Genomic DNA, 16,371 nt, shown 5'->3' on the forward strand with positions numbered 1-16,371 from the left:
TTCAATTACAAATTCAGTTGGGCCAGAAATTTTGCTGGGTCAGATCATTTCAGCGGCTGATGGAGATTATAATCGGCGTGAGAGGCCTGAGAAGGGACTGTCAGGAGATGGGTAAGTGGCTCACTTGTGCTTTCTCCGACTCACAAACCTCGCCGTCGACCTGACGGCCTCATGCCTTGACAGGATTAGGGGATTAATGTAGCACTGCGATTGCATCTGTATGGCCGCTCCAGACGGCTTTACCTTATGGGATAGATTAAGGCCAGTAGCGACACTCCCCTCCCCCACACACACACACACACCTCCAGCAACACCTGCTAAGCTATCCAAAGGGACAAGCAGACCTCTAATTTACCTTGTTTGTTGTGTTTAGTTGGGTTAGGACACTGGAGCATAGCTGTGGGAACGGAGACCAACTGTCTGAAATGAGTGCATCCTAATAGTGGTTCTCAAAGAAACATAAACGCTTGCTCAAAAGCTCAAGGGCACCCTGATGATGGATCTCCAAGACAACCTGAGGGCAAACCTGTCGGTGTACCGCGTATCGGACGAGGGAGAAACGGCCATAGGAATCTATCTACTCATACTGGGTAATGCCCAAACTTTTCAATCAATTCATTTGCTGTGTGTGTGTGAGTTTCTTATTACCAAATGGATACCAAAATTGATGTTTGAGACGTATAGACTTTAGGGTAGATGTATAGACGACTTTAGGATAGATGGGGTCCGTTTTTAGATGTACAGGTATGTATGGTATGTTTGCAAAATTACATAGTGCTTCACCCATAATACAGAATACCCACCAAGAGTGGGAAGGCTTGAGAGAAGCCTTACCTACTCTTTGAAGCTTTACTTCAAAGCTCCTGAAGAAACAATCCCTGTTGATGGTGAACTTCAGAGAAAGGACAAGCGGGGAAAACAGGAATGTCTTTTGATATAAACCTCCTTGACCGATGTGAGTGATTATTTTGCTTTTTTTAGGGTGGCTGTCTTGGCTTGGCAATGGGGTGGTGATTTTACTGTTGACCAAGCGGTTGCACACACTCCAAGCCCAGGACTTTCTCACCCTCAACCTGGCCTTATCTGATGCTGGGATTGCTATGTTTGGATACTCCCGGGGCATCCTAGAGGTCTTCAACGTCTTCAGGGATGATGGGTATCTCTTCCAAACCTTCTGGACCTGCCAGGTAAAGATATTAGTCACAGCATATTTAGTTTGATATGTGATTCCTATTTCATCCTCAGAGTCTTAAAAAGAAGCACTTTGAGGTTGTGCATGGATTGAAAGTTCCAAATATTATTCTGAGACTATGAATATACGATGAAGTCTAGAAACTAGGGGAATAGTACATACTGACTAGAGACTATCAACTCCAAGGAATTGTTTGTGTTTGCTACCTAATCTTTCCTCCCGTACACTAGAATCCCAATCACATGTGCTAAATCAGACAGTGAACAGATGGGCAGGAGTTTCTCATTGCACCAGAGATGCACCATGTTCCTCCTTATCCTCTAATCTACCTGGCCAGGCTGGCACAGAGCAGCAGGGCAGAGCGAGGTGATGTCGCTAGCACTGCTGCCCCATCCTCAGAGCTTATGAACACAGAGAGAGAGAGAGAGCTAGATAGATAGATAGATAGGTAGTGAGAGAAAGTGGAATAGATAGATAGATAGATAGATAGATAGATAGAGATATCCTAATTTCAGGGCTTGTTTGTGTGTTCCAGGTGGATGGCTTCCTAATTCTGCTCTTCGGCCTCATCAGCATCAACACGCTGACAGCCATCAGTGTCGTTCGCTACATCAAAGGATGCCAGCCGCACCACGGTACGCATGCCAGCATCCCACTCCCTATGCCAAGAAATCCCTTCTCCTCCCCCTGTGGTCTGTAAGCCGCATGCAGGTGCATGAGTGAGGCCAAATGGGGTTAGTGGCCCGGAGGTGCTTCCTCTCTCTCTCTCTCTCTCTCTCTCCCGGCGGACCGCTGACCACTGACCACTGGACTATGGTCTCGGGGGGTTCGCAGGAGAGAGTGGACGTGCTCATGATGTGGGAAACGCTTAAGTCAATTAAACAAAAAGTGAAAAAAACACAAATCAAACCAAGGCAATATGTCGATCAAAATAGTGAAACCCCAACATTAATTTGATTCGATCAGATGTGTTTTAAGCTAAATGTTTACCATTGCTTTATCACAGATGGTTGAACTCTCGACTTTAAGAAAGTGTAGCTTTAGTGCGCTCTACTGACCTGGGGCATTAAGGATGTATCCAGTTCTTGTTTTCAGAGTCCTCTCCTGAAACATCTAATCCTGTTTCTCTGGTGCTGCAGCCCACCACATCAACAGGTTTAACATCTTCATTGTGATTGGTGTCATCTGGCTCTCCTCCCTCTTCTGGTCAGGAGCTCCACTGTTTGGATGGGGGAGCTACAAAGGTAAAGGAGCCAATGAACCAACGGCATGTCCATCTCCTCATGGCCTGAGGCCAGCTCTCCCTACCTCTTTCCACTCTCCATACTTTACACAAGAGGTTCTCTTGTCCTCTGTTAGGTCCTTGTAGCTCCAGTTAATCCTTGTTACCTGGCAACTTTCCATCTTTGGTTTGATCATTCTGTCATTCAGTTGGATCATTCCAGTGCAGGTAGCACCTCATAACCAGTACAGCATTCCTTCATAAACAGTTGTCTACATGTTGGAATTGTAAAACAAATAAAATGCCTCACAGTTACAGTATACTGTTAATGTCTTCAAAGGAAGACACAACAGCATTTATTCGACATATTGACATTGACATGATTTGACATATTGACATGAGTATTGAAGAGGCGTGGTCTCTCCTCTTCACTCTGCAGCCCGCAGGTACGGCACGTGTGAGATCGACTGGGCGCAGGCCAGGTTCTCCGTGGCCTACCGGCTCTACGTCATCCTCATCTTCCTCTTCAACTTCTTCCTGCCCATTTCCGTCATCGTGTTCACTTACGTGTCCATCATGCGCATGGTCAGCGCCAGCCACAGGAACTGCCAGGGGAAGGTCAGCGAGCGGCAGAAGAAGATCGAGAGAGGCATAACACAGGTACCTCATCTCCTCTCTCGGGAGGAGAACCATAACACAGGTACCTCATCTCCTCTCTCGGGAGGAGAACCATAACACAGGTACCTCATCTCCTCTCAGGGGAGGAGAACCGTAACACAGGTACCTCATCTCCTCTCTCAGGGGAGGACAGCACCTAAGATGTCCAGCCAGGTTGCTCGTAGAACTGTCTGAATAAGTGTTCTTTGTAGAATCCTTTTTGTGAAATGTATGGCAAGTTTATGCCTCAAAGAACACTGTTTTACTCACCAGTAAACATTTCTTGTAAAATTATTTATTTTTTAATTTCTCTAGCTGTCTTTTTTCCACTTTTAAGGGTTCTGACCTGCTTTTTACTTGTATATAATATGTGTTCACCATCAGTGGAATGAGACTGTGTTATACAAACAGAGCTCCGCATAGCCACACAACCATGATTAACACTTCTGACTCTTTGATGATGATGAGGGGAAATCACCCCCCCATCCACATAACTGTCCTGAGCTGGAGAGTCCATTATCCTGAGTTTCCTCTCCTCCCTAGACTCCCTCTCTCCTGTTTTCTCCACGGTTCTTTTATTCTCTTGTCCTCCTCCCACTCTCTGTATCCTCCCATCTTATTGAGTGCATCTCCCAGTGCTTCTCCGCAGGTGTCTTTCCTGCTACTTTTCTCTCTCCTCCCTCCTCCTCTCATCTGGTCTCCCCTCCTCCCCTGTTTACAGTCTAACCGTTCTCTCTCTCTCTCTCTCTCTCTCTCTCTCTCTCTCTCTCTCTCTCTCTCTCTCCCCTCTCTCTCTCTCTCTCTCTCTCACTCACTCACTCACTCTTTCACTCTCTCTCCCTCTATCTACCTCTCTGCAGGTGTCTCTGCTGCTGTGTGCGGCCTTCCTGCTGGCGTGGTCACCGTACGCCGTCATCTCCATGTGGTCAGCGCTGGGCTACCAAGTGCCGCCGCTCACCGGGCTCCTGGCCAGCCTCTTCGCCAAGTCGGCCAGCTTCTACAACCCCTTCATCTACATGGGCCTCAGCGCTAAGTTCCGCACTGACCTGGCCGAGCTCTTCCACTGCCTGCGCCGGCCCCTGGATCGCCTGGGCCACGGCTCGCCGGTCCCGCAGGAGGACGGTAGGGAGGGCCGGGGTGGTGGCGGTGGTGGCGGTGGCGGCGGTCACCGCCCGCTGGGCTTGGCGCCGGACAAGGTGCAGGTCAACCTCGATCGCTTCAAGGAGTCGGTGCCCGGGGACGAGACCCTCCTTGACAGCGGGCTGGACTCCGGGGTGGAGTTGGGCCGCAGCTGGAGTGACAGCGGCGCGCCCCCGGAGAGAGAGGCGGGCGTGGGAGGAGAGAACGAGGAGCGAAGGGTGGGCGTTGAGGGGGAGAGGGAGCAAGTGGAGATGGGAAACCCCCAGACAGACTGTCAGCGGAGCCCCCTGGTGGGCCCCAGTGGTCCCCCCACTCTTCACAGCTTCAAACGCCGACCCAGCAACACTGGGCGCCTGTGAGGACTGGAGCTACACATCCATCATATCAAACACAGTAAACCACACCAAATAAATCATACCAAATACAAAACATCATACCAAACCAACATATCACCATCATAACCACTTACTACAGAGCAACTCCCATTTATCCCTGTTATTGACCTTAAATTGTATGATTATGATCTTTGTAATAAGGTTTTCATGCACTACACAACACTGGCACAATCCATAATCAGTGTAAAACAGTCATAACATCATTTGCAGCCACCACCTCGGTAACATATTTCTTTGTTGGACCCCCCCCCCCACCTCTTTCAATATTTTCTCCTTTCTAAAGCAGCTACTTGATGATGTCTTTTATAATGTAAAAGCTCCATACAACTGGAGATGTGTTTTCTGGATCAGGTTGCTGCATTGTGATTGTAACATAGTGTGTCCCCCCTCAGACACTGGCAATCATCTATTCAAGACAACCCCTGTCCCATTTATAATCATGCTTTACATTTATATTTTTCTTATTCACTAGGCCTTATTATGAGTAGGCTTAGTGTGCTTGTGCTAATGTGCTTTACACTTAAAAGGGCCATAGCCCACTGTGAAGAGATGAGGGATGTATGCATCTGAATTATTTAAGAAATTAAGAAATTATTAAGAAATCTCTTAAATTCACTGCCACTTTGCTGCCGTGTGTGTGTGTGTGTGTGTGTGTGTGTGTGTGTGTGTGTGTGTGTGTGTGTGTGTGTGTGTGTGTGTGTGTGTGTGTGTGTGTGTGTGTGTGCGTGCGCGCGCGCATATGCGTGTGTGTGTGTCTTTGTCTTTGTGTGTGTGTGTGTATGTGTGTGTGGTCCTCAACGTTTTTCAGGATGTATGTGCTACAAACAAGTCCAAACAAATCTTCAGTGTTGACAGTTCTCACAAGCTTATATTTTGACAAAGAACTTAGCTTTTTGGATAAAGTCTTCTCGCACTTATTTATGTGACAACAGTCTCGAAAAGTATGTCCATGTATGTGATGACAACTTGAAATTGCCTTGAAGTGAATCCAAAAGAATCAGCTTTGGACAAGGGACATAGCTTAGAGAGTCAGCTGTCCTTGGGTGTCCTTCTCTGTGAAAATAATGAGAGCGAGAGAGAGCCAAGACTGCCCCAAAGTCGCTAATCTGGGACCTGCCCTCGCTTGACTGAGCTTGAGAAAAGTCTTTCCACCTCAAACAAAAGTTTCAGGAACATTCACCGATCTATGCACTAAAAATTGAGCTGCTTACCATATTCATACGTGTACATAAACCAGCTATTCATCTGTCTCTATTAGCATTTTATCAGTGGCTTCCCAAAGAGCAGTGCAGCATAATAGAATTCAGTGTTAATTCCCAAAATATCCTCTAGCTACAGGGATTCAGGAAATAAGGTAAGGGGATTTTGTTCAACAATAACATTGACTCAAGCCAGGGCCAGGTGTGTAAAATAAACCCGCGTTTCAAAGTGAAGTATCACCATGTCCCTCAGTGAGGCTATTAGTAAAGATTAAAAGGTGGTTTAGCATTTTCACTATTCCAGAAACTGAACATCGAAGGGGGGAAAAAAAGCTGGAAAAGACATTTGACTATGGTGGTCGTCGAACCTGTCAGTGCGGGTTAACCGTCCAGGCTTGAGAGAAGTTAATCATTAAAGTAAAAAGCCAATTTTCTCTCCTGTGTATCCTGGTTATAATCCACAAACAGCAAAATACTTCATCTCTGTTTTGACTTCTCCGACATAGCGCGGAGTTAGCAGGAATTTCAGTGTGCTGTAATGGGTCCAGACAAGCAGACAATAGCCCACCAGGAGGTCCCCACCACTGACCCTCTGTGCTAGGGCAGTCCTGTCTAACACACACACACACACACACACACACACACACACACACACACACACACACACACACACACACACACACACACACACACACACACACACACACACACACGTGTGACACAACAAACTTATTCATAAGTGCACACAGTTGGCCAGATGACTGTTAGATAAAAATTAAATGTGCACAGGGTGTAGTTTGTCTGCACAGCAAGGAGTCTTGACTGTTATTATATTGTTTGTAAAATGTCTGACTGGTGTTTTTGGATAAAGGTGTGACTGGCTAGTTACCACAGGCAAAGAGCTAAACTGTAGAGAATATGGATTTCATATTAAGATTGCATATTGTGTAGGCCTAGGTACAGGTGTAGGTTATGTTCAGAGGGGTATATGAATCTCCTTCCACAGATTGAAGGTTCTTAATTCCCTTGTTGTTGAAGTGGTGCTGTGTGTATCACCATGAACCACCAGTGCCTTCAGTCAAGCCTTCAGTCATTGTTGAAGTGTGCTTAGTCTGTATAATTTTCTCTCCATGTGTGTGTGTGTGTGAGAGAGAGAGAGAGAGAGAGAGAGTTAGCAAGAAAGAGTGTGTGTGTGTGTCTGAGTCTGAGTCTGAGTCTGTGTCTGTGTCTGTGTCTATGTGTGTGCGTTTGTGTCTGTCTGTGTCTATGTGTGTGCGTATGTGTTTGTATGTGTGCGTACGTGCGTGCGTGCGTGTGTGTGTGTGTTTGAGTGTAGTTCTAAAGCATGGCCTATTGCTTGCTTCCTGAGACACACACTGGGCCTCTGAGCCCTACTCACATGGGGAGAAACGTGAGGGGGAACTGGGGGTGTGTTTGGCCTGCACAGAGAGGAGTGTGTCACTTCCACTCAACTCACCTTCCTCTTCATCCTCCACCACACACACACACACACATGCACGCACGCACGTACGCACACACACACTCACACCTTCCATGGTCCACAGATTACTGCCAGCTTCCCCTTGTGATGATCACCTGCCTTCTTGAGAAATTGAACCTCCTCCTCTTAGTCTTCTCACAAAAAAGAGCGACAGTGAGAGAGAGAGAGAGAGAACTCTCCCCCCTCTTCCTGACTAGGGTCTGGCAGGAGCCAGCAGGAGCTCTGTTATTATTATCCTTATTAATGTTTTTACAATGAGAGATAGCTCCAGGATAGAAGCCCCATCCCCCATCCAAAGATGGGGGGGGGGGGGTATTGGTTGTGATCAAAGCAACCAAGCGTGGGCCAAGACACACACATAACACACACCGAGCAGGACAATGGGTGTTGTATTGGTCTGTCTCTGAGTCTGATTGTTATTATTAGTATTATTAAGTGTCCGGGTCCAGGATGCTTTCTCTCCCCCCAAAAATAATGATCAATTACCCATGTGCCCAAAATCACTACAATGAGAAGGCTGTTCTAGAAGGACCAAAACATTCCTCTCGGGTGTCCGTGACTCTGCCCGCGACCGACGGGGTGTGTGTGCACTTCAAAAGGCCCCTTCGGTGGCGGGCAGGAGGATGGGCAGGTTGGCGCTCGCCAACAGCAACTTCCTCCGCAACTTAATCAGCATACAGAAGCCCTGGTCAGCAGCTGCCACTGTAAACAGGGCCTGCGTCGCTCACAGGACGCCAAGAGCGGAGTCAATATACGCAGAAGGGCCTCGGCTAAAGGCGCCCCAAAACGGGCTCCTGGACCGGCTCCTCCATCTGATGAAGCTCATTTGATCTGGGATTGGATCCCCTCGTGCAAAAGGGCCCGTTATGTAAGTGGGGCTCTCTGGTGCCTAGCACTTGAGCCGGCGTTGTTATTTGAAGGAGAGGATGGATTTGCTTTGTCATCTTAGCAACTGCTGATTAATGGAGAGGGGGGGAAGCTGGAGGATGAAGAAATGGGAGTTAACAGACATTAGACACAGAGATCTGAAAGCCCCTATCAAAGCAGATCGGTTCTATTGGCTCATTATTGCTCATTTGTTATTGCACAGTAGAGTTTGATCACAGACTTAATTTGAGTGTTGTTTTTGATTCCACCTCTACCTTATCAACTCTTTTCACTTGGGGCCAAAATACCTCTTGCCTCTGAAATCCCCCCCACCACCAAAATAAACCTATTAGACACACAGTGCCCGTGTACAAATTTGTCTCTAATATTTGCGAATATCTACTGTCTGCTGTGCCTGTGAAGGTATAACTGACCTGTTGAATAATAGGCTCTTCACTCTTGAAGCTCTTCAGTGTCTGGACATCCTCACAGCCCGGCGGGCCAACGGGCCCGCCTCTGCTGACGTTGTCACAGAGACTCAGTGGGATGTGTGTGGGGTCGTTATTTAAAGGGACGGACGCGCTTCTCTGCAGCCCACTCATCCCAGGAACACCAGGACCAAAAGGAATATAAGTCTGATCTCCCTCCTCCTTTTTTTTGAATCAACGAAAAAAGAACTAAAGGAGGACAAAAAACAGCCTTCTCCTCAGTGAGCGTGAACTCTAAGGGTGTCCCAAAAGAAGTTGTGTCTCATCTGCTATCTGTAAGCTGGGGCTTTTTTTGAGGTGGGGTGGCTGTTTCTAGTCTGTTTTGCTCACTCTCATCCAGCTGCACTCTTCCCATGCACGCTGATGCTGTTCCACAGCAGAGCTAAAGGGGAGGGATCAGGTTACACTGAGCTGCAGGTGTCTCTGATGGGTCTGGGGCTCGACTGAATGGAGGGATGTAGAATTATTATTTTTTTGATTGAATGAACTTCCATACTACTTTTAATAATGTCTAAACTGAGAAAATGTTTTCATACGTAACCAAGCTGATTTAGTGCACTGCTGTTCACCATGTGAATGCAAATATGTAGAAATCCGGCCAGCGTGAAAGGGAACAGACGCTATCTTTCTCATTTATCTCCATTATTAAAAGTTCTTGTCTGTTAGTTCAGGGCTGTTTTAAGGCCGAATAAGTTGGTAACGCCTATGCTTTCTTTCATAGGATATTTGTGCCGATTATATGTTCTGTTTCTATTTTCATTTTTTTTCTGTAGGAGTTTGCTCTCAACATGTTGCTGTGGTCTCTTGTTCTTCATCTGCTGGGTATGAGTTATCTTCTCTAAAAACAGCTGAAGCCTGCATTTATTAACCAGAAATGTACATTGAAACAGTTCTCGCTTGTCTGTGCAAATTAATCTATGCTCGTATCGACAGAGTGGTCATGTACAGTAGACTACCTGTCGTTTTTGCAGTGTTCCTTTCAAATATTGAGCCTATCACTGCTGTGATGTTCTTAAATCTCCCTGTTCCTTAGCTTGAGTTTCTTTAGAAGTAAAACTCAAGTTTTTTTCTTTTGTGTAGGCTTTTTGTCCTTCTTTGGCAATGCGTATGGATCGGAATCTACTGGTAATATTTTCATTTATTTTGGAAAAATTGTGAGCTGTTATTTGAGACGCAGTATTTGGCTATTACGCATGAGTGTGATATGTAGTAGATCAGATTATTTAATGTCCTCGACTTCTTACAAAGTGTAAAATGAAGCTGAATGGGCGATAGACATAATTCCCCCTGACTTGGTCTCTTGTGCGTACTAGTGCCAATGCCCATCACCTGCACGACACGCGGAGCCGACCTGACAGAAACGCGCCAGATCGTGCTGTGTCCAGCTGACTGTTCACAGTACAAAGCCTCCGTTTTCGGCACGGGAGTCTACGCGTCTGTGTCTAGTGTGTGTGGTGCAGCAACCCACAGGTAAGCGTTATGATTTTAACTCTAGCATATAATTAAAAATATATATAATTAAACTGACCACAAGAACATTTTTAAAGACTTAGAAAATAGATCCATATTGTTACTGTGGCGAGTAAGATACCCGTCTGTAACCACTTTGAAACGTTATAGTTATATGATAGCTTGCTGTCTCCATAACTATTATACGTACATATACATAATACATTTATTTTAAATACATGTTTTGCTGTAAAAGAGAAAATGTGGTTTCGTCTTAGACGCGCATTTCTGTACACTGCCATGTAAAGGGAGCTCAATTTGCTACCTCAGGTAATGCTTTTTGTTCTCTATTCCTCCTTTGATGTGTCTTCTAGAGGAGTTATCGGGACCTCTGGCGGGTCCCTGATGGTGCACAAGCTGCAAGGCAGAAGCAATTACCTCGCCTCCTACTCACACGGAGTGCATTCTCAGCCGCTCTCCAAATGGACTGCATCTTTCAGTGTTACCAGTAGGGGGAGACGTTTCACAAGCTATCTCTGCACCTTGTCTGTTTCTTCTTCGTCATGTGTAGCGAACTGTTGCTCTTCACATATTGCATATAGCCTTCATGATAGCCAGCACACCGTCATACATTATGCAATATTATTTTGCAGAGGGATTGACTTTTTGTCTGAATGAGATAACTAGGATTTTTCAGTCATATTTTTCCTTTCTTATTTGCATTATTTGTCTTAATTATGCTATTCAGAATGGATGAGTCCACCACTGGAGGTTTCCAGTCAGACCAGCACTGCTGCACCTGTGCCACCAGGACCAGGTCCAGGTACAACACGCACACACACACACACGCACACACACACACACACGCGCGCGCGCACACACACACACGCGCACACACACACGCTCACACGCACACGCACGCGCGCGTTTAGAAGTCCTTATATTACATATAAATAGCAATCTGTTTCTTTCAGTGAAGAAAGTCCCAATGGTGAAGAAGCCAACCAAGAAGCCCACCTTACAGGGAAACAGAGGTGGGTACTGGTTAGACAGGCCTAGACTGAGAAAGACAGATATCCGTTACGTTACTCTACACGTATACACTCCTGCTCAGACCCTCACCAGAGAGATGCACTGTAGATGAACTAATAGATGTAATAGTAGACATGATGTGGATAAACTGGAGAAATATATCCATTTGATGTTATAACTGGCCAATTTGGGATTAGTGGTTGTTAATGTAATATTATTACAGTATGACAACTGTGAATATTGACGCCTGGAAAAGTATACATGGGTCACATGCTCTTCTGGTGTGTTGTGGGGCAGACTGCCAGGTGGACATGGCTGTGCTTCTGGACGGCAGCTCCAACATCGGGCGTCGGCGCTTCATCCTGCAGAAGAACTTCATCAGCAAACTTTCAATGCTGCTGCGTGTCGGGGAGAACGGCCCTCATCTGGGAGTGGTCCAGGCCAGGTGTGTGTGTGTGTGTGTGTGTGTGTGTGTGTGTGTGTGTGTGTGTGTGTGTGTGTGTGTGTGTGTATGAGACAAAGGTAGAGTGAGAAGAAAAGAAATAAAAGGTAGAATTGAATATGAGAATTTACAAGTTGCAAGTTGTCTTTTGGATTGACCCGCTTGTGTTGGTTAGAGCAGACTGTATGAACTTGTGAGTTTGTCTGTTTGTGAGTGTTTGCATTGCGTAAGGTGTGACTGTGTATACTGATATGAGATCATGAGTTACGTTTGTGGCCATTAGGGGAGTAACCTCTCTCGTCTCCCTCTCTGCAGTGACATGCCTCGCACAGAGTTTTTTCTGACTAACTACACTCAACCCAAAGATGTGCTCTTTGCCATTAAAGAGATTGCCTTCATGGGTGGCAACACCAACACAGGTCTGGAAACACTCTTGATTACGCATGTGTGTGCGTGTGTGCGTGTGTGTGTGCGTGTGTGTGTGTGTGTGTGTGTCTTCCTCATTCATCCCATATGACTTCTCACCTGTGTGACAGACAGCTTGACTGTGGTGTCTGGCAGAAAATCTCAACTTCACAGCTAAAGGCTTTGAAAAGCGTTAATTTTTGCACTTTTGTAAGATGTGAGGGTATTAAAACGTGATTTGTCTTCATGCAAGTAATCTAATTAATGCAAGTCACGTAGAGTAGGGATTAGGGAATGAAAAATGAAGAGAGAAGGATAAGAACTTTTTTTTTTCTATAGCTATGGAGATGCTTATAAAGGCATATGTGAATGGTGCTCGCAGGTAAAGCCATCACACACACTGTGGAGACGTTCTTCAGCTCGGAGCTGGGTGTGCGTCGCGGGCACCCGCGGGTGATCGTGGCGCTGGTGGATGGCTGGCCCTCGGACAGCCTGGAGGAGGCGGCCGTGCTGGCGCGCGACTCGGGCATCAACGTGTTCATGGTGACCGTGGCCAAGCCCAGTCCCGAGGAAGTCAGCATGGTCAGCGACCCCGACTACATGAAGAAGGTGAATGAAGAATGATTATGCGTGTGTGCGCGCGTGTGTGCGTGCGTGTGTGCGTGTGTGTGTGCGCGTGTGTGTGTGCGTGTGTGCGTGTGTGCGTGTGTGTGTGTGTGCGTGTGTGCGTGTGCATGTGTGTGTGCAGGAGGAATGACAGCAGTGGCAGTGCACACACTCAGCATAAGGGAGCACAGCAGACCAGAGTCCACAGAGTCATTAATCATGGTGCAGACAAATCATGGTTACTGCAGCACAAAGTGCAGAGTTGCTTGCAGCACTGGGCTCACCTTTATAGGCTTTGACATCAGCAGCTCTTAAAGCTATTGTTAGAGAGTCTGGTCAGCATTCAGTCTTCTACACTCTTCTCAGTGCTAAAAGAATTTGATTTTGAGGCTTTTCACTTAAGAGCAAGGCACTTAACCCCAAGTTGCTCCGGGGACAATGTGATCCCTTGTAATATAAGTATATATACTTTTTTGATCCCATGAGAGAAATTTGATCCCTGCATTTAACCCAATCAGTGAATTAGTGAAACACAAACAGCACACAGTGAGGTGAAGCACAATGGTCGGGGCTCGAACCGGCAACCCTCCGGTTACAAGTCCAGAGTGCTAACCAGTGGGCCACGGTAAGTCACTTTGGTCAAGGAGTGTCTGCTAAATGTAATTGTGTGTGTGTGTGTGTGTGTGTGTGTGTGTGTGTGTGTGTGTGTGTGTGTGTGTGTGTGTGTGTGTGTGTGTGTGTGTGTGTGTGTGTGTGTGTGTGTGTGTGTGTGTGTGTGTGTGTGTGTGTGTGTGTGTGTGTGTGTGTGTGTGTGTGTGTGTGTGTGTGTGTGTGATCATGATCCATATCTAAGTCTTTATGACTGCTTGGTTCCTTCACCTGTATATATCTAAGTCTTTATGCGTGTGTCATGCCAGTCTGTGTGCAAAGACAACGGCTTCTTCACACTGAGCATGCCCAGTTGGTTCAGCACCACCAAGTTCATCAAGCCCCTGGGCCAGAAGCTGTGCTCCATCGACCAGATGCTGTGCAGCCGCACCTGCTACAACTCCGTCAACCTGGGCTTCCTCATCGACGGCTCCAGCAGCGTGGGCGAGGGCAACTTCCGCCTCATGCTGGACTTCATCGCCTCGGTGGCCGGCACCTACGAGGTGTCCGACGTGGGCACGCGCGTGGGCGCCGTCCAGTTCACCTACGACCAGCGCCTGGAGTTCGGCTTCGGCCAGTACGCCACCAAGGAGCAGAACCTGCGCGCGCTCCGCGGGATCCCGTACATGAGCGGAGGAACGGCCACCGGCGACGCCATCACCTACGCCATCAGGAACCTGTTCACCAACAAGAGGCCCGGCGGCAGGGGGAGGAACTTCCTGATCGTGGTGACAGACGGACAGTCCTATGATGACGTGAGAGGCCCAGCACGGGCAGCACATAAGGAAGGTATGTATGGGGACAAGGGGAACAAAGGACAAAGGAAGTTAGACAAATATACTGAGCTGCTCTACAGTACCTGAGTGTTCAGAGTATAGTGTCATTTGAGTTAAAGGGTGTTTGAGTAATAGGATATTTGAGAACAGCTTATTAGTCCTCTTAGGGTGTAGGGTGTCCTCTGAGTATGTGTGTTATAGATAAAAGGGAACAAAAGTGAATTCTAAGATTTCTAGGTATCCAGTCCAGTCCAGGGATCATAGTTTGTATTAATGTACATAAACATACAGTGTGTACAAATGTTGGCTCTACATACACTACTGGTCAAAAACGTGCGGTCACTTAGAAATGTCCATTCCACTCCATTATAGACAGAATACCAGCTGAGATCAGTTGCATTTTTTTTTTAAATCTGGGCAGCAGTTTTCAGATTACATTATGTTCTTACAAAATTGCAAAAGGGTTCTCCAATGTTTTCTCAGTTAGCCTTTTTGAAATGATATTAGATTAGTAAACAGAATGTGCCTTTGGATGGATGGTTGCTGATAATGGGCAATGTGGATATTGCATTAAAGATCAGCCATTTCTTTCTACAACAGTCGAGAACCCTTTCTTGCAATTATGTAGTGTATACACACAAATCCTCTCTGATGTACCCTCTCATGCCCTCTCATGTCCCTTCCCCAGGCATCACGGTGTTCTCAGTGGGCATAGCCTGGGCTCCCATGGACGACCTGCGTGCCATGGCCACGGAGCCCAAGGACGCGCACACCTTCTTCACGCGGGAGTTCAGCGGCCTCGAGCAGTTCCAGCAGCCCCTGGTCAAAGCCATCTGCAGGGATTTCACCGAAGCCAACTAGCCAGCACACACTTTACTGTATGAGTACGGAGGGTTCCAAGAGTGAGGCCAGTGTGTAAGACACACACACACACACTGTTTGAGTGGGACGTGGGGTGGAGAAGAAGTAAAGAAAGCATTTTCACACACAACACCTCCCCAGCCCCCCACCTGTAGGATACAGGCCCGCAGCATAGTTTTCTGAGCTTTTTAAGTTAATTTCTTTTCCTTTTCTTAAAACTGAAGGTACAGAAGTGTGTCCACATGAGATTGATTTGAGTATTGTGTTTTTTTTTTTTAAATATTCTGTAAGGATGTTAAGATCTTTTTGCTTTGGTGGTTTTCTTTAAGGGTATTTGTGTGTTTGTGTATATGGTTATGTGTGAGTGTGTGTGTGTGTTTCTTGTGTTGCAGCATGTGTGGAACAGGCCAGCTCGATCCAAATGCGTTCCAATGAAAGTAGACACCTTTGATTCAGAATGTGTTTGTGCATTGCTGTAGGCCTATCTATTATCAACCAACTTTTCCTCAGTTATACAGAATGTATTTATTGCTGATATACTTGTACATTTCGGCAAACTGTGAGGCTAGTGTTCAGGTTAGAGTTTCTCTCTTGTGTCTGTTGCGACTCTTGGGACTATTTGAAAGAAATTCTGGCCTCTATTTTTTAAGACCTCACTACCTGAGATGTGTATCCAAACAACTAGGCCTCACTGTTGCCTACCAAGCTCTGAGCGCTTACATTTTATACCGTCCTGAAGAAACGGGCTCTGAGAAACCAAACTGAAGGTCACCCCCCCCCCCCCCCCCCCTGTTATACGACAGTGCTCATACCTCGAGACACGACTTAAAACACGTTGGTCATTCAGTGTGGCTGACAGCAGTAAATGTCATTTCCACAGCAAAGTCGTAAATAAGATGCTCACAATAGAAGGTGGTGAGGAAAGCGCTCAGCTGTTTGTGGATCTCTGTGCTGTTGCTTTTTTGTGCTCTCGTTACTTTTAGCCGCTTTGACACTCATGCCTCCTTACACACACACAGGTAAAACTTGTCGTTTCTGTATATCTTTACATCTTTACATATGCATGTTCACCTGCTCTTTATGAACCTGGGGTGGGGAGGGGACAACGTAATGATTGTATATTTCTGTCATAATTTATTACTTTCCTCTCAATAAAGGACAAGGTATTTTTACAACTTGATCCACTTGTTATGGACAATCAAAGTCTAACAGCCATCTGATGCTGAAGTTGCCAAGTCAACACTCACCACTGTTCCGGAAATAAAGGTCCACATTCATCACATGGTGTCGAGGTATACTAGTGTGATCATCTTTCATAAGCTGTTACTCCTGGCAAGATGAGGTATTGACCAGACAAATACAGTGAAGCAACAAACCAATCAAGAAGAGCGTGATAAGGATGACATGTTACAACAGACACCCCTGAAACTTTAGTAACTGCCATCCATTGAGGGGGCCTCATGCACCAGTCTTCAGCGGCCTCAATAGACA

The 16,371-nt window shown here is 46.5% G+C and overlaps 2 protein-coding genes across 3 annotated transcripts; both read left to right on the plus strand.

The window, feature by feature from the left end:
• The first annotated feature begins 496 nt into the window (after window positions 1-496).
• Window positions 497-4,570, plus strand: opn6b (opsin 6, group member b). Its single transcript, XM_042073163.1, has 6 exons — window positions 497-590; window positions 982-1,187; window positions 1,728-1,827; window positions 2,332-2,436; window positions 2,854-3,074; window positions 3,932-4,570. The coding sequence occupies exons 1-6, from the start codon at window positions 497-499 to the stop codon at window positions 4,568-4,570; spliced, it is 1,365 nt and encodes a 454-aa protein (XP_041929097.1).
• Window positions 4,571-8,706: 4,136 nt separating this feature from the next.
• On the plus strand, window positions 8,707-16,060 carry coch (coagulation factor C homolog, cochlin (Limulus polyphemus)). Of its 2 annotated transcripts, none has more exons than XM_042071510.1 (12): window positions 8,707-8,958; window positions 9,435-9,483; window positions 9,742-9,786; window positions 9,975-10,131; window positions 10,485-10,618; window positions 10,859-10,933; window positions 11,085-11,144; window positions 11,440-11,587; window positions 11,900-12,003; window positions 12,372-12,598; window positions 13,513-14,032; window positions 14,708-16,060. In XM_042071510.1, the coding sequence occupies exons 2-12, from the start codon at window positions 9,450-9,452 to the stop codon at window positions 14,878-14,880; spliced, it is 1,677 nt and encodes a 558-aa protein (XP_041927444.1). In that variant the 5' UTR covers window positions 8,707-8,958; window positions 9,435-9,449; the 3' UTR covers window positions 14,881-16,060. The 2 variants fall into 2 exon arrangements, with proteins under 2 accessions (XP_041927444.1, XP_041927443.1); XM_042071509.1 differs by having other exon boundaries at window positions 8,708-8,936.
• Window positions 16,061-16,371: the final 311 nt, after the last annotated feature.

This window comes from Alosa sapidissima, chromosome 19 (assembly GCF_018492685.1).
Source record: "Alosa sapidissima isolate fAloSap1 chromosome 19, fAloSap1.pri, whole genome shotgun sequence".
In the NCBI taxonomy this organism is placed as follows: domain Eukaryota; kingdom Metazoa; phylum Chordata; class Actinopteri; order Clupeiformes; family Clupeidae; genus Alosa; species Alosa sapidissima.